This window comes from Mustelus asterias, chromosome 29 (genome assembly GCF_964213995.1).
Source record: "Mustelus asterias chromosome 29, sMusAst1.hap1.1, whole genome shotgun sequence".
Lineage (NCBI taxonomy): Eukaryota > Metazoa > Chordata > Chondrichthyes > Carcharhiniformes > Triakidae > Mustelus > Mustelus asterias.
In genome coordinates, this window is record NC_135829.1 from 15,629,753 (window position 1) to 15,650,954 (window position 21,202).

The following is a 21,202-nucleotide window of genomic DNA, read 5'->3' on the forward strand; positions in this document are numbered from 1 at the left end:
ATGTTAAAGAGGACCCCCCACCCCATTCTGCTCTTAGGTGGCTGTAAAAGATGCCATGATTCTACTTTGAGGAAGAATCTAGGGTGGTGGAGAGAGATTTGCCCCAATTTTAAGTTTGGTCATTCCCACTAATGAGGACATTAGCGGACAATTCCCGTATTCAATATCATTTACCCCCGCAGAAACTGTCCCCCGTATTGTGCAGCAAGACCGGGACAACGTTCAGGCTGCTGCTGACCACTGGCAAATGACAGGTAGTGACCGTCTCCACCAAGGATGAATCTAATCCCCCGTCACCATCAACCCCCCCCCATTAAACATCAGGATTGACTGAAACCCAACTGGAACAGCTATACAAATACCACGCAAGAGATCAGAGGCAGGGAATTCTGTGACAATGACCAACTCCATTCCCGACTCCCTCAAAGCCTGTCCACCATCTACACAGCACAAGTCTAGGATAAGGAGTAGGCCATTTGGCCCCTTGAGGCGGATATCATGGCCTATCGGATTTGACCTCAACTTCACTTCCCTGCCCCCACCACACTTAAATCACAAATCTCACTCGGCCTTGAATATATTTAACACCAGGTTAAGTCCAGCCTCTGATCTTCGGGTAAGCGTTCTCCAAGGCGGCCTTCATGACACACGACAGCGCAGAATCGCCGAGCAGAGACTGATAGCCAAGTTCCGCACACACGAGGACGGCCTCCACTGGAATCTTGGGTTCATGTCCCACTATCTGTAACCCCCACGACTTGCCTGGGCTTGCAAAATCTCACTAACTGTCCTGGCTGGAGACAATACACGTCTCTTTAACCTGTGCTTAACTCTCTCCACTCACATTGTCTGTACCTTTGAGACTTGATTACCTGTAAAGACTCATTCCAACCATTATTTTGTAAATTGAGTTTGTGTCTTTATATGCCCTGTTTGCGAACACAACTCCCACTCACCTGATGAAGGGGCAGTGCTCTGAAAGCTTGTGCTACCAAATAAACCTGTTGGACTTTAACCTGGTGTTCAGAGACTCCTTACTGTGCTTACCCCAGTCCAACACCAGCATCTCCACATTATATTTAATAAGCCAGTACACCAACTGTAATAGAAGGCTCTCCACGCACCCAAGGCTCCAATGCTCAAGCAGCATAACACCATCCAGACAAATAAGCCCATTTAATCAGCACCATCCCCACCTCAAGCATTCACCCCCTTCACCGATGCAGTGGCGACAGCATGTACCATTTACAAGATAGAAGCTAGGAACAGTAGGAGGCCATTCGGCCCTTCGAGCCTGCTCTGCCATTCATCACGATCATGGCTGATTGTCCAACTCAACAGCCTAATCCTGCTTTCTCCCCATAACCTTTGATCCCCAAGTGCTATATCCAGCCACCTCTTGAATACATTCAATGTTTTGATATCAACTACTTCCAGTGGTAATGAATTCCACAGGCTCACCACTCTTTGGGTGAAGAAATGTCTCTTCACCTCTATCCTAAATGGTCTACCCCGAATCCTCAGACTGTGACCCCTGGTTCTGGACTCCCCCACCATCGGGAACATCCTCCCTGCATTTTCCCTGTCTGGTCCTGTTAGAATTTTATAAGTGTCTGAGATTCCCCCATAAGATGCACTGTAGCAACTTACCAAGGCTCTTTCAACAACTGTCCAAACCTACTACCTAGAAGGACAACGGCAGCAAACATGGGAACACCACCACTTCCGCCTCCAAGTTACTCAACACCCTGACATGAGAATATAAACTGAACCCTTTTGTTGGTGGGTTCAAATCCTGAAGTGCCCCACCCTCACAGCACTGTGGGTATCCCTACAGTTCATGGGTGGTACAGTGTTAGCACTGCTGCCTCGTGGCACCAGGGACCCAGGTTCAATTCCGATTCCCAGCTTGGATCACTGTCTCTACAGTGTCTGTACATTCTCCCCATGTCTGCGTGGGTTTCCTCCCACAGTCCAAAAGACGGGCTGGTTAGGTGCATTGGCTATGCTAAATTCTCCCTCTGTGTACCCGAACAGGCGCCGGAGTCTGGCGACTAGGGGATTTTCACAGTAACTATATTGCAGTGTTAATGTAAGCCTTACTTGTGACACTAATAATCTATAAAACGTGGACCAGAGCAGTTCAAGAAAGCAGTTCAGCGCCACCTTCAAGGGCACTTCAATCTGGCCTCTCATGACACTTATGAAAAAATAAATATGATTGCATTGTTGTTGGAGTGCTTGCTGTGAGCAATTTAGCAGCTGGTCCCTCCAACGCAAGTGACTACCTCTTCAGAAGAGCTCATGAGAAGAACCCTACAAAATTCAAACTTCTTTCTTCTAGACTTTACAGGTAGTGCAATGTATTGCACTCACCCGAATGGTGGAATGAACCAACTTGAGACACTGGAGTGGACAGCACTTGGTTTAGGTGCACATTGTGGCCACGAGTTAATGCTTTTCAAAACTGTTCACCAATAGAATTGGAGAGACTAAATTGGTTAGGATTATATTCACTGGAGTTTAGAAGAGCGAGAGGGGAATCTGATATAAACTTATAAAATTCTAACAGGGTAGATTCAGAATGTTCCTAATGGTGGGGGAGCCCAGAACTAGGGGGTCATAGTTTGAGGATAAACCTTTTAGAACTGAAGTGGAGGAGAAATGTCTTCACCCAGAGGGTGGTGAATGAGTGTTTGGTAAACCACTGTTAGCTGTTATGGTTAACCACTATTAGTATCTGTTATTATCTGTATATGTGGCACATTCCTGCCGGTTCCGCCCAAGACTCCTCCCCCTGGTCCAGGTATAAACGCGGTGGCTCCTCCCCCTAGCCTTTAGTACAGACCAGATCTCCGACAGGGATGGCTCCAAGTTCTTGTTAATAAAAGCCTATTTGTTCTTGCATACAAACTAGTCTTTGCTGATTGATGGTGGATCAGCGTGGAATTCTGATGAATGCAGTTGAGGCCAATACATTGAGATTTCAAGAAGAAATTAGATATAGCTCTTGGGGCTAAAGGGATATGGTGGAACGGTGCAGAAAAAAAAAATCAGGATATTGAATTCGATGATCAGCCATGATCAAAATGAATGGTGGAGCAGGCTCGAAGGGGCTGACTGTTGCTTTCTATACTTACAGCACACAGGGGCCATTTGGCCCATCACATCTACACCAGCAGAAAAACGATTCACCCAGTCTAACCCCACTTTCCAGTATTTGGTCCATAGCCCAACAGGTTACTGTGTTCGAGAGGCCTACACTTTCTAAATGAGTGGAGGATTGCTGCCTCTACAACCCATTCAGGCAGAGAGTTCCAGGCTCCCACCACTCAGTGGAAACCTTTCCTCATCTATCAATCATTCAATCTATATCCTGCCACCACCCACCCCCCCACCATCCATCCAACCTCGTCACTGACTCCTCTCCCCCCCCCCCCCCCCCCCCCCCCCAAACATTGTAACTCTCAAATCTCCCTCAGCCTTTCCAAGTCACTGCAATTTTACAATCCTGGCAACATCCTCCAACCTCTAGTACAACTACATCCTCTCTCTAATGAGAACCGCACAGATGATAGACTTTTGCTTTCACGAAACTTAAGACTGTGGCAACCAGATAAATAAATAAAGCAGTGAATTAAAATGGTGGTCGCCTCACTGAACATGCACGATGAAGGATTTAGGATTAATTTTAGCAAGTCAATAGCTGGAGAGAAGTTTGAAAAATTGCCTTTATTCATTCGTGGGACATGGGCGTCACTGGCTGGGCCAGCATTTATTGCCCATCCCTCGTTGCTGAGGGCAGTCGAGAGTCAACCACATTGCTGTGGCTCTAGAGTCACATGTAGGCCAGACCGGGTAAGGACAGCAGATTTCCTTCCCAAAAAAGGACATTAGTGAACCAGATGGGTTTTTCTGACAATGGTTTCATGGTCATAATAGATTCTAATTTCCAGATTTTTTTTAATTGAGTTCAAATTCCACCTGCCATGGTGGGATTCAAACCCAGATCCCCCAACATGGATGGAATGGAATTCCTGGGAGCACCACACCTTAGGAAGAGTATATTGGCCATAAGGAGGAGTCCAAGGGCAATAAAGCTGGCCAAGCCAACGACACCACATCCTATAAAGATTAAAAATGTAAAGCAGCATGGTGCAGTGGTTGGCCTGGCTGCCTCATGGTCTGGTTTCCTCCCACAGTCCAAAAGATGTGCAGGTTAGGTTGATTGGCCATGCTAAATTGCCCGTCAGGGGGACGAGCAGAGAGGATAAGTGGGGTTATGGTTACGAAGGGTCAGTTACGAGGGGACAAGTTAAAAGTGAGAAGTGGGAGGTTTAGGGGGATTTGAGGAATAAAAAAAAAACTTTACTCAGGGGGTGGAGAGTCTGGAATACGCTACCTGGGAGGGTGGTGGAGGCGGGATGCCTCACATCCTTTAAGTATCTGGATGAGTACTTGGTACATCATAACATTCAAGGCTATGGGCCAAGTGCTGGCAAACGGGATTAGGTGTGCTCGTCATGCGTTGGTGCAGGTACAATGGGCCGAAGGGCCTCTTCTGCATTGTGATATGGGGATAGGGCCTGGGTGGGACTGCTCTCGGTGTAGACTCGATGGGCCAAGTGGCCTCCTTCTGCACTGTAGGGATTCTATGATTGTCACAGGTCTTGGTGCATTTAGACATGGACTGGTTCACTATCATGAGTAGTCACAAATGGGCAACATTGTGTAACCAGCATTAATCAGTGACCAGCACAGTAAACAGCCCATCAACTCCCTAGGGCTCCTTGATGCCACACAGTCAAATACTTGATGCCGAGGGGTGTCACCCTCACCTTTGGAATGCTGCAATTCAGCTCTTTTATCCACATTTGAACCAATGTTGTAATGAAGTCAGGAGCTGAGTGACCCCAGCAAAACCCAAACTGGGCATTACTGAGCAGGTTATTGCTGAACGAGTGTCACTTGATAGCACTGTTGATGACCCCTTCCATCACTTTACTGATAATAGAGTGTAGACTGATGGAGCAGTCATTAGCTGGGTTGGACGTGGTCCCGTTTGTGTACAGGATGTACCTGGGCAATTTTCCACATTGCTGGTTGGATGCCAGTGTCGTGGCTGTACTGGAACAGCTTGGCTAGGGGCACGACAAATTCTGGAGCACAAGTCTTCAGTACTGTTACTGGGCAACAAGCCATTACCACTTTTGACCAGGTCACATTTTGCATTTGCCCCTTCATAACTGTTCCTTCTTTTGAACCTCTTCCAACAAGGGTCTTGGACGGCAGTGGCAAGCACTGCTACCTCAGTGCGCCAGGGACCCGGGTTCAATTCCGGCCACAGGTCACCGTCTGTGTGGAGTTTTCATCCCCATGTCTGCGTGGGCTTCCTCCAGGTGCTCTGGTTTCCTCCCACACTCAAAGATGTTCAAGTTAGGTGGATTGCCCATGTTAAATTGCCCCTTAGTGTCAGGGGAATCAGTGCAAATACGTGGGGCTACGGCCTAGGTGGGATTGTTATTGGAGCAGGCTTGATGGGCCAAATGGCCTCCTCCTGCACTGTAGTCTCAACACCAGGTTAAAGTCCAACAGGTTTATTTGGAACCACGAGCTTTCGGAGCACTGCTCCTTCATCAGGCGAGTGGAAGTTAGTTCAAACACGGCATATATAGGCAAAGACAACGGCAAGATACTTTGTAGAAACTTGGTGTCGATATGCACGATCTTCTTGGAGATCCTCTCCACTTTGATCTTGCAATCGTGTCTTTGCCTTTCTACATAGTGTTTGTGAACCTACCTCTCCCCTCACCTGATGAAGGAGCAGCGCTCTGAAAGCTCATGCTACCAAATAAACCTGTTGGACATTAACTTGTGAAAATTACTGTGTCCACCCCAGTCCAACGCCGGCATCTTCACATCGTAGGGATTCTACGATCTTAAACACATCCTCACCCTTGCATGCTCTGCCTTTTAATGCAGCCAAGGATCCCCATATGCTTGTATGTGTCGCACATTAGGAAATTTGTACACACAAACAACCCTACATTTTCTGTTCCTGCAAACACTTTGCCAAGAGACAGTCAGGAAAAATGCATCACACTTTTGCCAGGAGCTGTGAAAGCTATGAAAACACAAGCTTATCAGCTCCCAGTAAGGCCTCAAACTAATGAAGTGGCAGCTTCCAGCTCGGAAGTTACGATGCTTAAAGCCTCGAAAGCTTTGGCTTTTAATCTTGGCGATTTTAATTACTATGGTAACCAACTTTTGTTAGTCCAGCTAAAGCACACCATTTTTGAGAAGCTTAGGTGTCACATAAGAGTGAACTTTGATCCCTTAACCAATGGGATTCGGTTGTATTAAAAGTTTTGAAAAAAGTTGCCACACACAAAAATTTAATAGGTTTGAGTCCTGGAAATTTCATCCTCATTCACTATGCAAACGCACGAGAAGATTTAAGAATCAGAATGCCCAGAGTGTAGAGGGGCCATTCGGCCCATCGAGGCTGCACTGATAGCAATCCCACCCAGGCCCCATCCCTGCAACCCCACATATTTACCCTGTTAATCACCCTGACACTAAGGGGCATGGCCAATGCACCTAACCCGCACATCTTTGGACTGTGGGAGGAAACTAGAACATCCGGAGGAAACCCACACAAACACAGGGAGAAGGTCTGCCCGAGTGAAGTTTGCACGGGTGCTTAAACCAGGATTGAACCCAGGTTCCTGGTGCCGAGGCAGGAGTGCCAACCACTGTGCCACCCACAAGATGGGTTGCAGGGGCTCGAGTTGAATATTTGCGGGTTCTGCAATGCTTTGACTCTTCAGCCAATATACCCTCTTATGGCAGCACGGTGGCACAGTGGTTAGCACTGCTGCCTCAGAGCCAGGAACCTGGGTTCAATTCCAGCCTCGGGTCACTGTGTGGAGTCTGCATGTTCTCCCCGTGTCTGCGTGGGTTTCCTCCCACAGTCCAAAGATGTGCAGGTTAGGTTGATTGGCCATGCTAAATTGTTCCTTAGTGTCAGGGAAATTAGCAGAGTAAATATATGGGACTATGGGAAAGGGTGTGGGTCAGTACAGAATTGATGGACCAAATGGCCTCCTGTACTGTAGGGATTCTATGAAAACTCAACAGCCCATCTGTGATTCTGGACAATTGTCCAGCTAGCCAAGAATAAAAAAGGACCTGGACAATATTGGAGTTTCTTGCACATTTTAACCCCTTGCTGGGAACACTCACTCCAACTCAGGAAGCTATTCATACGCTGGAGTTGTATCAAATTACAGGACCTTATCTGTAAATTTCTGCTCCAGATTTCATCAGGAATCTATCCAGCCCAAACTTGCAGAGTAAGTTCTCAGCCAAAAATGGGAGTGTGCATTGGGGCCATTTCTTTAGTGTTTTGAACAGAACCCACATGGACCTAATCTCGGGACTATTGAGGGGGCAGAAGGTGTGCATTGGACACCGGAATCCTGCCCTCAAGATAGACGTGGGAATTGCCCGGAAAGTTACTTCTGGAAGTTTCGAAAACTTCCGGATGGCAATTCCCCTGCTGCCCAGGACACTCCAGACTCCAGCCTGGATAATTACACAGCAACTGTTACAGGTTATAACTGAGGGTCAAGGCACAACTGACCCTCCCTCAAAAATCATGCCCCTACACCCAAAATACACCCTCCTGTACCCCTGGCCACCCAATACCCAAACCACACCCCCTTTACCACCCCCAGAACCCCCCCCCCCCCACAAAACCACAACCCCTGGCCACCCATTCACCAACAGAAAATTGGCCTTAACACTTTCCATCCACCATAAACTAGTTGGAGGCACATCCAGTCTCTCTCCTGACTTTAGAACAAAGAACAATACAGCACAGGAACAGGCCCTTCGGCCCTCCAAGCCTGCACCGACTGTGCTGCCTGTCTGAACTAAAACCCCCTACCCTTCTGGGGACCGTATCCCTCTATTCCCATCCTATTCATGTATTTGTCAAGACACCCCTTAAAAGTCACTATCGTATCTGCTTCTACTCGCTGCCATGGAGGGGCGTTCCAGGCACCACTTCAGGATTCAAAGAACAAAGAAAATTACAGCACAGGAACAGGCCCTTCAGCCCTCCAAGCCTGCACCAACCATGCTGCCTGACTTAACTACAACCCCCTACGTTTCCAGGGACCATATCCCTCTATTCCCATCTCATTCATGTACTGGTCAAGACTCCCCTTAAAAGTCACTACCGTATCCGCTTCCACTACCTCCCCCAGCAACGAGTTCCAGGCACCCACCACTCTCTTAAAAACTCTGCCTCGTACATCTCTTAAAACTTGCCCCTCGCACCTCAAACCTGTGCCCCCTAGTAATTGACTCTTCCACCCTGGGAAAAGCTTCTGACTATCCACTCTGTCCATGCCTCTCAATCTTGTAGGCTTCTATGAGGTCTCCCCTCAACCTCTGTCGTTCCGGTGAGAACGAACCACCTTTCTCCAACCTCTCCTCATAGCTAATGCCCTCCATACCAGGCAACATCCTGGTAAATCTTTTCTGTACCCTCTCCAAAGCCTCCACATCTTTCTGGTAGTGTGGCGTCCAGAATTGAACACTATATTCCAAGTGCGCCTTCACTAAGGTTCTATAAAGCGTCAACATGACTTGCCAATTTTTAAACTCAATATCCCAGCCGATGAAGGCAAGCATGCCGTATGCCTTCTTGACTACCTTCTCCACCTCATTGCCACTTTGTGACCTGTGTACCTGAACACCCAGATCCCTTTGCATATCAATACTCTAAAGGGTTCTGCCATTTACTGTATATTTCCTATCTGTATTAGACCTTCCAAAATGCATTACCTCACATTTGTCCGGATTAAACTCCATTTGCCATCTCTCCGCCCAAGTCTCCAACCGATCTATATCCTGCTGTATCCTCTGATGGTCCTCATCGCTATCCGCAAATCCACCAATCTTTGTCGTCCACAAACTTAATCAAACCAGTTACATTTTCCTCCAAATCATTTATATATATTACAAACAGCAAAGGTCCCAGCATTGATCCCTGACGGGATGCCGCGCACTTTAAAATGCCGGAATCGGAGTACCTGGGAGATGGGCACAGCACTGCCGGCTCTGGGAGTTTCAGCTCAGTGGCAGTCTGTTGCTCGGAGAATCCAGGTCATCGTTGCATCAACATGGTCAAAGTTATCTTGTGTCGGGCAGTTAGTTCACTCTGGAGCCAGGTGGCCTCTTGTGTTGATCCCATCGGCCTCAAACTGCAACATTGTGAAGGTCTTCAATTGTCCTTGAACAGCTGCAGGTCCATGTGTAGGTACATCCACAGTGCTGATAGGGAAGGAGTTCCAGGATTTTGACCCAGCGACAGTAAAGGAACGCCAATGTAGTCAAGTCAGGATGGCGAGTGGCTGGAAGGGGAACCTGCAGGTGGTGGTGGTCCTGCGTATTTGATGCCTGTCCTCAGTAGCACATGGTATCTCATGCCAAATCTGGCTCAAACCATGTTCAGTACATTCTATCTTCACAGATCCAGTGCCAAAAATACTGCACATCTACAAGGTAGCCAGAGACTGACCCCCAAACCAACGAGTCACTATTGTTAGGCCTCTTGATCCTCAGTAGCAGCAGGACCATCCAGCTGGTCTGACCTTTGCCTGCAGCAGAGTTCCAGAGAGTTATTGCAGCAATGCCCTATGTAGATCCAGCAAGTTTGGTTAGTAGGTGGGCTCTAGTTTGACCTTGACTGTTTTCAATGTTTCCAGAAGATCATGAGACCTATCTATAGTGGCTCTCAATGCTGGCTTGGGGGACAATCTCTGGCCATCATGTAGACATGCAGTACTTTTTGACACTGGCTCTGGAGCTGGAATACTGAACATGGTTTGAGCTGGATTTGGCACGAGATACCATGTGCTGCAGTAGTGCATCAACTCAATAACATCTTTGATAAGGATCTGGCGCAGGATGAGCTTGGGTGACAAACAAGTAGGCCACTCAGCCCCTCGAACTTGCTCCATCATTCAGTAAGAATGACTGATCTGATTGTAACCTCAACCTTACATTCCTGCCTCTTTCTCCACATTGTCTGTACCTTTAAGACTTGATTAGCTGTAAAGACTCACATTCCAATCATTATTCTGTAAATTGAGTTTGTGTCTTTATATGCCCTGCTTTCTGTTTATGAGCAGATCTCCCACTCACCTGACAAAGGAGCAGCGCTCTGAAAGCTAGTGACGTTTGCTACCAAATAAACCCGTTGGACTTTAACCTGGTGTTGTTAGACTCCTTACTCTCCTTCTCCCCCAAGGGTGGCACACAGTGACAGTTCGACAAACATGCAAAGGAAGCACAATCTGTAGCTGGAGATTGGATTCACAATTGGTCAAACTTCAAGCTGTAGAGCAGTAGTGGTTAGCACTGCTGCTTCTCAGCACTAGGGAATCAGGTTCGATTCCTGGCTTGGGCTGCTGTCTGTACAGAGTCTGCATGTTCTCCGTGGGTTTCCTCCAGGTGCTCCGGTTTCCTCCCACAGTCCAAGAGACGTGCTGGTTAGGTGCACTGACCGTGCTAAATTCTCCCTCTGTACCTGAACAGGCGCCAGAGTGTGGCGACTAGGGATTTTCGCAGTAACTTCATTGCAGTGTTAATGTAAGCTTACATGTGACACTAATAAACTAACTTAACCAATAACCTTTTACCTTGTTAATTAAGAATCTATCTCGCTCTAAAACTATTCAAAGACTCTGCTTCCACTGCCTTTTGAGGAAGATAGAGGTTCATCACCTGCAGAAAAATTCACCTAATTACTGTCTTAAAAGAATAATGCCTTATTTGTAAAACAGTGACCCCTGGTTCTAGATCTTCAACCAGAGGAAACATCCTCTCCACATCCACCCTGTCACTGCCCCTCAGGATCTTAAAAGTTTCAATGAAGTCACCTCTTACTCTTCTAAACTCTCGTGGATACAAACCCAATCTGTCCAATCTTTCCTCATAAGGCAATCTGCTCATTGCTGGTATTCAGCAGATTTACACATTTCCTTGGGGCGAATGCTGTACCCAATACTCCAGATGTGATCTCACCAAGCTCTGTATAACTGAAGCATAACGTCCTTACTTTTGTCTTCAATTCCAATCACAAATGCGTAACATGCCATTAACTTTCTTCAGTACTTGTATATTCACCTTTTGTGGTTCATGCACTAGGACACCCTGATCCCCCTGTACCTCAAGAACTCTGCAATCTCGTAACATTAGTAGCAGTGGTTAGCACTGCTGCTTCACAGCTCCAGGGACCTGGGTTCAATTCCTGGCTCGGGTCACTGTCTGTGTGGAGTTTGCACATTCTCATGTGTGTGGGTTTCCTCCGGGTGCTCCGGTTTCCTCCCACAGTCCAAAGATGTGCGGGTTAGATTGATTGGCCATTCTAAATTGCCCCTTAGTGTCCTGGGATACATAGGTTAGAGGGGTGAGTGGGTAAATATGTAGGGATATGTGGATAGGGCCTGGGTGGGATTGTGGTTGGTGCAGACTCGATGGGCCGAATGGCCTCCTTCTGCGCTGTGGGATTCTCGGATTACAGATATCAGCGGAGACTTTTTAAAAAATTTTATTTATTAGTGTCACAAGTAGGCTTACATTTACACTGCAATGAAGTTACTGTGAAAATCCCCGAGTCGCCACACTCCGGCACCTGTTCGGGTACACAGAGGGAGAATTTAGCATGGCCAATGCACCCTAACCAGCACATCTTTTGGACTGTGGGAGGAAACCGGAGCACCCGGAGGAAACCCACACAGACACGTGGAGAATGTGCAAACTGCACACAGACAGTGACCCAAGCTGGGAATTGAACCTGGTTCTCTGGAGCTGTGAGGCAGCAGTGCGAACCCACTGTCGTCCCATCTTGCAGGTCACGGTTGTCAACAGGTCATTTGTACAGATGTTTGACAGGATTGGGGGAGCAGAGCCCTGTGGCCATCCTTCTCCATGCACTTCACCCCTGGGTCCAAGATGGGACTCCAAATAGTCCTTCGCAGAGTATTTCGACAACTGTCCTGATGCAGGTAGGATGCATTCTGGACAGCTTTAGCTGGAGCAGGCTGGTGTGACACACTATCATAGGCAGCCCCGAGGTCCAGGAACATTATGCTGGCCTCCGGGTTCCTCACTGTTGGAAACCAGTAAGCATCAAGGATGGTCTCTCCTTGAGACAAGCGTTGATGAGACACTGAGGCACACAATGGTCGGCTTCCAATGCAGGATCTTTTCCAGGTTTTGGATATTTACCCCAGACCACATCTTTTGGGAGTGGGTTTGAGCTTTGATTCTTTTGTGGAACCAAAATTAAGCAGGTACGAGTATGGGGCCTTTTCAGGAATTCTGATGTGATCGTATCCCACCACTTGGCCACATTTCAAGCCCCTAAAATTTTTCTCCAGCTCTGAAGGGGATCAGGATTACTGTTTCTTGCCTGTCAGCTGCATTTTCATTGGAGACCAGGTTTCTTTTCCAGTCACATGGGAGAGAGTGACTTATTAACCAGCACTTATTAACCATCTCCAAGTGCCCTCCATTTCAGAGGGCCAACCACATTGCCGTGGCTCTGGAGTCACGTGTAGGCCAGGCCAGGTAAGGATGGCAGATTTCCTTCCCTAAAAAGGACATTAGCGAACCAGATGGGTTTTTTTTCAAAACGACAATATTTCATGGTCATTTCGACTAATTTATAGAATTCAAATTTCACACTCTGCCATGGTGGGATATGAACCTGGGTCAGAATTCCTACAGTGCAGGTGGCGGCCATTTGGCCCATCGAGCCTGCACTGACAAACAGTCCCATGGCAGCTTGCTCAGGGAGGTGGAAGACTGCTGATGGCAGAATTCTGGGCAGCTCCAACATTTGACTGGGATCAGTGAAACTGGTCCCCCCCACGCCGACACTATAGCTAGGAAAGCCCACCAACACCTCCACATTCTCAGGAGGCTAAGGAAATTCGGCATGTCAGCTACGACTCTCACCAACATTTACAACTGCACCATAGAAAGCATTCTTTCTGGTTGTATCACAGCTTGGTATGGGCTTCTGCTCTGCCCAAGACCGCAAGGAACTACAAAAGGTTGTGAATGTAGCCCAATCCATCACGCAAACCAGCCTCCCATTCATTGACTGTCTACACTTCCCACTGCCTCGGAAAAGCGGCCAGCATAATCAAGGACCCCACGCACCCTGGACATTCTCTTCCACCTTCTTCCGTTGGGAAAAAGATACAAACGTCCGAGGTCACATATCAACTCAAGAACAGCTTCTTCCCTGCTATCAGACTTTTTGAATGGACCTACCAAGGTGATCTTTCTCTACACCCTAGCATGGCCAATCCACCAAACCAGCACATCTTTTGGACTGTGGGAGGAAACCGGAGCACCCGGAGGAAACCCACGCAGACACAGGGAGAATGTGCAAACTCCACATAGGCAGTGACCCAAGCCAGGAATTGAATCTGGTTCTCTGGCGCTGAAGCAGCAATGCTAACCATTGCTGGTCCACAATTCTGCACTCCTTCCCTTCTCTATGAACAGTATGCTTTGTCTGTATAGTGCACAAGAAACAATACTTTTCACTGTATACTAATACATGCAATAATAAATCAAATCACTAGCTGACTTGTATTCCTGTATTGAGGCAAGGGATGGAGATGTATCAATAGCCACAAGGCATGGCTATGCAGCTTTGCGATTGGCTCACTGAAGCACTTCTATGGGGATATATAGCTACAATGATGCAGCCAGAGGTCTCACTGCATTTTGGCTAAACCAATTGAGAAGTTCCATCATTGCATGTTTGATGACTGCATGGTGAAGGTTGATGTGAATGAGCAATGGTGTGTGTTTTACAGGAAGTGGGCACCACTGGCTGGGACAGCACTCAACTATCCCCAAGTGCCCTCCATTTCAGAGGGCCAACCACATTGCCGTGGCTCTGGAGTCACGTGTAAGCCAGACCGGGCAAGGACAGCAGATTTCCTTCCCTAAAGGACATTAGTGAACCAGATGGGTTTTTTCCCCAATATTTCATGGTCATTTCGACTAATTTATAGAATTCAAATTTCTCACACTGCCATGGTGGGATATGAACCTGGGTCAGAATTCCGACAGTGCAGGTGGCGGCCATTTGGCCCATCGAGCCTGCACCAACAAACAGTCCCACCCTACCCCCGTAACCGTACGTATTTATCCTGCTAATCCCCCTGACACCAAGGACCAATTTAGCATGGCCAATCAACCCAACTTGCACATCTTGAGTGTATGGGAGGAAACTGGAGAACCCAGAGGAAACCCACAGAGAATGTGCAAACTCCACAGAGTGACCCAAGCTAGGAATTGTACCTGGGTCTCTGGCGCTGTGAGGCAGCAGTGTTTACCATTGTGCCACTGTCCTGGATTACTAGTGCAGTGACAATATCTCTACACCACTGTCTCCCCTTTACTATGTGTGGGAAGTCACCCAGGGTTAGACACTGCTGGTTGGGGCTTGACCATCAAGGGAGCTGACCCAGGGAGGAGAATTTCCCAACCCATCTGATTGAATGGAATGTTCCCCATTGCTTGGGGGTCATGTCTTGGGTTGGGTGGATGGGGCGCCATTGCTGGAGACCTACTCTAGGAGCTGACCACCACTGTGTATGGCTGAAGTCTCCCACATGGGTGCTGACTGGACAAGACAGTACTGGTAGGACCTGCTAGGAGGTTAGTATGTGATTGCAATATGCAAACAGCCAACAGGACATTGAATCCCTACAGTGCAGGAGGAGACCATTCAGCCTGGACTGTAGAATTCCAGCCTCTTTAGGGCTGAATTTGAATTTTGGTTACTGAAACTGGGGTGGGGGGGCGAGCAGCGCCCAACCCTCAAATCCAAAACGTAAATGAAAAATAACTCAACAACCCCAAGTCAAAACCAGTAAGTGACCACAGCAACTCAAGTGTTCCGAGGAACAGCATGGATGTTCTGGTCTCTGATTAGTGGGAAACAGATATTTCAGTAAGCACTCGTCAATTGGATTACCACAAAACCACCATCGTAGAAACTCTCTCAAATCTGGCTGGGTCTTTATAGAATCCCTACAGCGCAGAAGGTGGCCATTCGGCCCATCAAGTCTGCACCAACAATCCCACCCAAGCCCCATCCCTGTAACCCCACATTTTTACCCCAACAATCCCTCTAACCCACTCATCCCAGGATACTAAGGGGCAATTTAGCATGGCCAATGCACCTAACTCTCTCATCTTCTAGAAGAGAAAACTGAGAGACAGGTCAGATGGAAGAAAGGAACCCCCTCCCCCATCAAAGACTTTATTCAACTAGCAGCTCCCTCGAGGGTAAAGATATTTCAGGTTTTAGACAATTCAGGAGCTCTGTACAGAGAATTTTAGAAGATTATGTAATTATAATTCTTTAGGACATCATGATCAACATGGACCGTATACTAAATACATGTGACAATAATAAATCATATCACACTGCTCAACATCATAGCAAAAAAATGCCAGAGATTAAATGGAACAAATCAGGTTGAGATATAACCAAGATGACTTCAGCTCAATTCCTCCTACTTGCTTATGTTGCGGACATGTTAACAAAAATGTTTAAGTGGGGAATAGTTTGCATTTTTTTGGAAAATGTTGGGTAAACAGGACCAACTAGAGCCGCAAATTAACCTTGGAGACAGGGCCACCATATTCAAAACTAGACTCAAATCAGTGACTCAAACTGTGGGGAAGTTATGGGAGCTTCGAATGCAGCCAGATTGTGGAGTTCACTTTAGATGAAAGGATACCATCTTCAGGCCCAAGTGTGTACCAACTGAGGGTGTGGAGGAGAAGCAGGGGCAAGGGGAGGGAGGAGACAATGCCATATGGATGGAGTGAGGTACTGTCCTGGTTACTGCACTACTCATTGACGAGGACATTACCCAACAAGATTGCACCCTTCAAACCAGAGTGTGGACCTGGATCTTGGTTATTATTTGGATCTTGGACAACACACTAGACACCCAACATTATTCCACTTTCAAGCAGAAGGGTGCCCATTCAGGTCAAGTTCAAACTCATTTATTAGTCACAAGGTGGCACAGCAGTTAGCACTGCTGCCTCAGTGCCAGGGATTCAGATCAGGTCACTGTCTGTGTGGAGTTTGCATGTTCTCCCCGTGTCTGCATGGGTTTCCTCCAGGTGTTCCAGTTTCCTCCCACAGTCTGAAAGACGTGCTGATTAGTTGCATTGAGGGAGAATTTAGCACGGCCAGGGTGCCCGAACAGGCACTGGAGTGTGGCGACTAGGAGATTTTCACAGTAACTTCATTGCAGTGTTAATGCAAGCCTACTTGTGACAAATGTTTCAAGTTTATTTTAGTGTCACAAGTAGGCTTACATTAACACTGCAATGAAGTTACTGTGAAAATCCCCGAGTTGCCACACTCCGGCACCTGTTTGGGACACGAAGGGAGAATTTAGTATGGCCAATGCACCTAATAGCATGTCTTTTGGACCGTGGGAAAAAACCGGTACTCTGAGGAAACCCATGCAGACACAGGGAGAATGTGCAAACCCCACAGTGTCCCAAGCCAGGAATCGAACCTGGGTCCCTGGTGCTGAGAGACAGCAGTGCTAACCACTGTGCCCCCATCATTCTGCACTGTCTCCTTTTGCCATCAATGGTAAGCTTGGTCTGTACAGCACTCAAACAATACTTTTCATTGTATAGCAGAGGAAAAAATTACAGCACGGGCCCTTTGGCCCTCCAAGCCTGCACCGACCATGCTGCCCGACTGAACTAAAACCCCCTACCCTTCCAGGGACCATATCCCTCTATTCCCATCCTATTCATGTATTTGTCAAAACGCCCCTTACAACTCACTATCGTATCTGCTTCCAAGACCTCCTCCAGGCAGCGAATTCCAGGCACCCACCACCCTCAAAGAAACTTGCCTTGTACATCTCCTTTAAACCCTGCCCCTTAAACCCATGCCCCCCTAGTAATTGACTCTTCCACCCTAGGAAAAAGCTTCTGACTATCCATTCTGTCCATGGCCCTCAATCTTGTAGACTTCTATCAGGTCGCCCCTCAACCTCCATCATTGCAGTGATAACAAGCCAAGTTTCTCCAACCTCTGCTCATAGCCAACACCCTACATACCAGGCAACAGCCTGGTAAATCTTTTCTGTACTCTCTCCAAAGCCTCCACATCCTTCTGGTAGTGCAGCGACCAGAATTGAACCCTATATTCCAAGTGCGGCCTAACTAAGGCTGCAACATGACTTGCCAATTTTTAAACTCAATGCCCCGGCTGATGAAAGCAAGCGTGCCTTCTTCACTACCTCCTCCACTTTGTGACCTGTGTACCTGTACACCCAGATCCCTCTGCCTATCAATACCTTTAAGGGTTCTGCTATCCGCTGCACATTTTCCATCTGTATTAGACCTTCCAAAATGCATCACTTCACATTTCATAGAATCATAAAATCCCTACAGTGCAGGAGGCGGCCATTCAGCCCATCGAATCTGTACTGACCACAATCCCACCCAGGCCCTAATCCCATAACCTCATGCATTTACCCCACCAATCCCCCTGACACTAGGGTCAATTTAACACGGCCAATCTAACCTGCACATCTTTGGACTGCGGGAGGAAACCAGAGCACCCGGAGGAAACCCACGCAGACACGGGGAGAACGTGCAAACTCCACACAGACAGTGACCCGAGGCCAGAATTGAACCCAGGACCATGGTGCTGAGAGGCAGCACTGCTAACCACTGGGCCGCCCCTTAAACCATGTTTTTGTAGTCATCTTTCATGGACATCAGAGTTTTCAATTGCGGATTTTGTTTCATTGAATACAAATTCACCATCTGCTGTGGTGGGATTCGAACCCAGGTCCTCAGACCCTGGGTCTCTGGATTACAAGTCCAGCGACAACACCATTTTGCCATTGCCTCTCCACATTTGTACATGTGACAATAATAAGTCAAATAAACAATGGTCAGCTTGAAGAAAGAGTGGAGAAAATCCCAATTGAAGCAATGCCGCGTCCCACACGCACCATCAGGGGAAAAAGGTTGTTAAACAACAATGCATCCAACATGGAAAGAAAAATCTAGATTTTTTATTTACTTACTGAATGCGTCTAATAATCCATTCTTGCTTGAAGTTACCCTGCACAACCACAAGCCATTGAGCCCTGAAAATAAGGCGTGTCTAGTTCATTCTAGACTAGTTACAGCACCGGTTACTGCCCCCTAGATCCAAAATGAAAGTAGAGTGATCCATGCAAAAAAAAAAAATTGTCTTAATGCAGTAAGGGTTGGGGGAGGAAGGGGGAATGCGGCAGGTCAGTCGGACAGGGCCTGTGTATTAGTAAGAAAACAGTGGCCGATCAGGTTCAAAATGAAAGGGTTGCTTCGTGAGCACGACAACAAAATAAAAGGGGAAATAAATCAGATTCAAAGGAAGAAAGAGTCAGGACCTGTGCAGAGAGGTGCTGGGAGTGATCGGTTGCTGCCGCAACTACCATTAGTTACCTGAGCGTGAAGTGCAGCAGCTGCAGCAGCAGCGGGGTAGGTGAACGCAGCATGTGGAATGGCAGGGGTCAGTTCTGTTGTGTACAGTGGGTAAGGAGCCCAGGCCTCTGGAGATGCAGGGATCAGTGCGGTTCCCGCAAGGTCATCTGAAACATGGAGAACAGGGTTTAACAAGGTCTGAGCCAGACGCCCTCGAGAAGAAAAAGGTTGGGGAAAAAAAAATAAAGTTAGCGTCGCAAACCTCTTGACTGTAACTCCGGCGAAAACTGGATCGAACGTCAAAATACCTGCCCCGCAGAGGTTTACAGCATGGAAACAGGCCCTTCGGCCCAACTTGTCCATGCCTCCCCTTTTTTAAAACCACCAAGCTAGTCCCAATTGCCCACATTTGGCCCCCATCCCTCTGTACCCATGTAACTGTCTAAATGCTAAAGACAAAATTGTACCCGCCTCCACTGGTAGCTTGTTCCAGACACTCACCACCCTCTGAAAATACTCTATTGATTTTAGCAGATGTTTCAAAATAATGTGGAGATGCCGGCGTTAGACTGGGGTAAACACAGTAAGAAGTCTCAACACCAGGTTAAAGTCAAACAGGTTTATTTGGAATCACGAGCTTTCAGAGCACTGCTCCTTCATCAGGCGAGTGGAGAGGTAGGTTTCACAACATGGCATAGATAGGCAAAGACACAATTGCAAGACAACAACCATCTACATATGCCGTGGTGTTTTTGTGAAACCTATTTCTCCACTCACCTGGTGAAGGGGCAGTGCTCCAAAAGCTCGTGATTCCAAATACACTTGTTGGACTTTAACCCGAATCGAGAGGTTTAAAAATCAGGCAACGGTTCCACTGAAAAGAACAGAAAGTGCTGGAAAACCTCAGCATCTGTGGAGAGAAGAGAGCCAATGTTGAGTCTTGATTGAAGACTAATCATAGAATCCCTACAGTGCAGAAAGAGGCCATTCAGCCCATCAAGTCTGCACCAACAATTCCAGATTGATAGCCAAGTTCCGCACACGAGGACAGCCTCAACCGGGATCTTGGGTTCATGTCACACTATCTGTAACCCCCACGACTTGCCTGGGCTTGCAAAATCTCACTAACTGCCCTGTCTGGAGACAATACACATCTCTTTAACCTGTGCTTAACCCTCTCTCCACTCACATTGTCTGTACCTTTAAGACTTGATTACCTGTAAAGACTCGCATTCCAACCATTATTTTGTAAATTGAGTTTGTGTCTTTATATGCCCTGTTTGTGAACAGAACTCCCACTCACCTGCGAAGGAGCAGCGCTCCGAAAGCTAGTGGCTTTTGCTACCAAATAAACCTGTTGGACTTTAACCTGGTGTTGAGAGACTTCTTACCGACAATTCCAGCCAGTCCCTATCCCCATAACCCCACACATTTACCCTAATTCCTGGACACTAAGGGGAATTTAGCATGGCCAATCGACCTAATCCACCCCTCTTTGGGCTGTGGGAGGAAACCAGAGCACCTGGAGGAAACCCACGCAGACACAGAGAACGTGCAAACTTCTCAGACAGTGACCCAAGGCCAGAATTGAACCCAGGTCCCTGGCGCTGTGAGGCAGCAGTAATAACCATTGTGCCATCCATAATCCAGCCTCGAAGTGTTGGCTCCATTTCCTCTCCACAGGTGTTGTCAGGCCTGCTGAGATTTTCCAGCATTTTCTGCCCAAGGGTTGCATCGGTGCCTCTTCAAGTCTAACGCGACTTGGTGTACGCAAATTTCGTTCCCATAGCATAACCCGGAGGGAAAAACTGCCTCCACCCAGAGCCTTACGATATTGGTGGGTTGTCAACTGCGATTGTGGGGATCCCTGGAGGTTTCACCACATGACTCCCCCCTACTCCCCAACCATTGGTCAGCCAACACAATCATCCCGGTGGGGCCCACTCTCCGTAACACCAATTGGAAAGCAAAGAGGCACCATTATCCAGTTGGATGATGCTTGACTGCCAGCCATTCGCTTCTCCTCATTTATAAATTCAAAGACAATGATAATAGGGGGGGAATTTCTCCCTTCCCGTGGTGGGAATCGGACCACACAAAGGTCCGTTAACCTCCGGCAGGATTGGCCAGTTTTTGGGGAGAGCAGAGGAATACCATAATGTATTCAAGAGGCAGTTAGATATAGCACTTGGGGCAAATGTGGTCAAAAGAGGTCTCTAAAATAATGAGGGGCATAGATCAGCTAGATAGTCAACATCTTTTCCCAAAGGTAGGGGAGTCTAAAACTAGAGGGCATAGGTTTAAGGTGAGAGGGGAGATAAACAAAAGTGTCCAGAGGGGCAATGTTTTCCCCTCACACAGGGTGGAGAGTGTCTGGAACAAGTTGCCAGAGGTAGTTGTAGAGGCGGGTACAATTTTGTCTTTTAAAAGCATTTAGATAGTTACATGGGTACGATGGGTAGAGAGGGATATGGGCAATTGGGATTAGCTTAGGGGTTTTAAAAAAGGGCGGCATGAACAAGCTGGGCCGAAGGGCCTGTTGCCATGCTGTAAACCTCTGACTAAGTTATGGGGAGAAAGGAGGATTAGGCTATTGGGTTGGATGGTCAGCCATGACCGTGATGAACGG

General features: G+C 47.6%; 1 protein-coding gene across 3 annotated transcripts in view; it reads right to left on the reverse strand.

Annotated features, from left to right (window-relative positions):
* LOC144480544 (RNA-binding protein with multiple splicing 2) overlaps window positions 1-21,202 on the reverse strand; it is a 136,794-nt gene that overhangs the window by 18,261 nt on the left and 97,331 nt on the right. For 2 of the 3 annotated variants that reach the window (XM_078200122.1, XM_078200121.1), the window contains exon 6: window positions 18,595-18,740. In XM_078200122.1, coding sequence (XP_078056248.1) covers window positions 18,595-18,740 — 146 coding nt within the window. Of the gene's footprint in view, window positions 1-18,191; window positions 18,741-21,202 lie in introns of all 3 variants that reach the window. The other variant, XR_013495684.1, reaches the window with a different exon arrangement.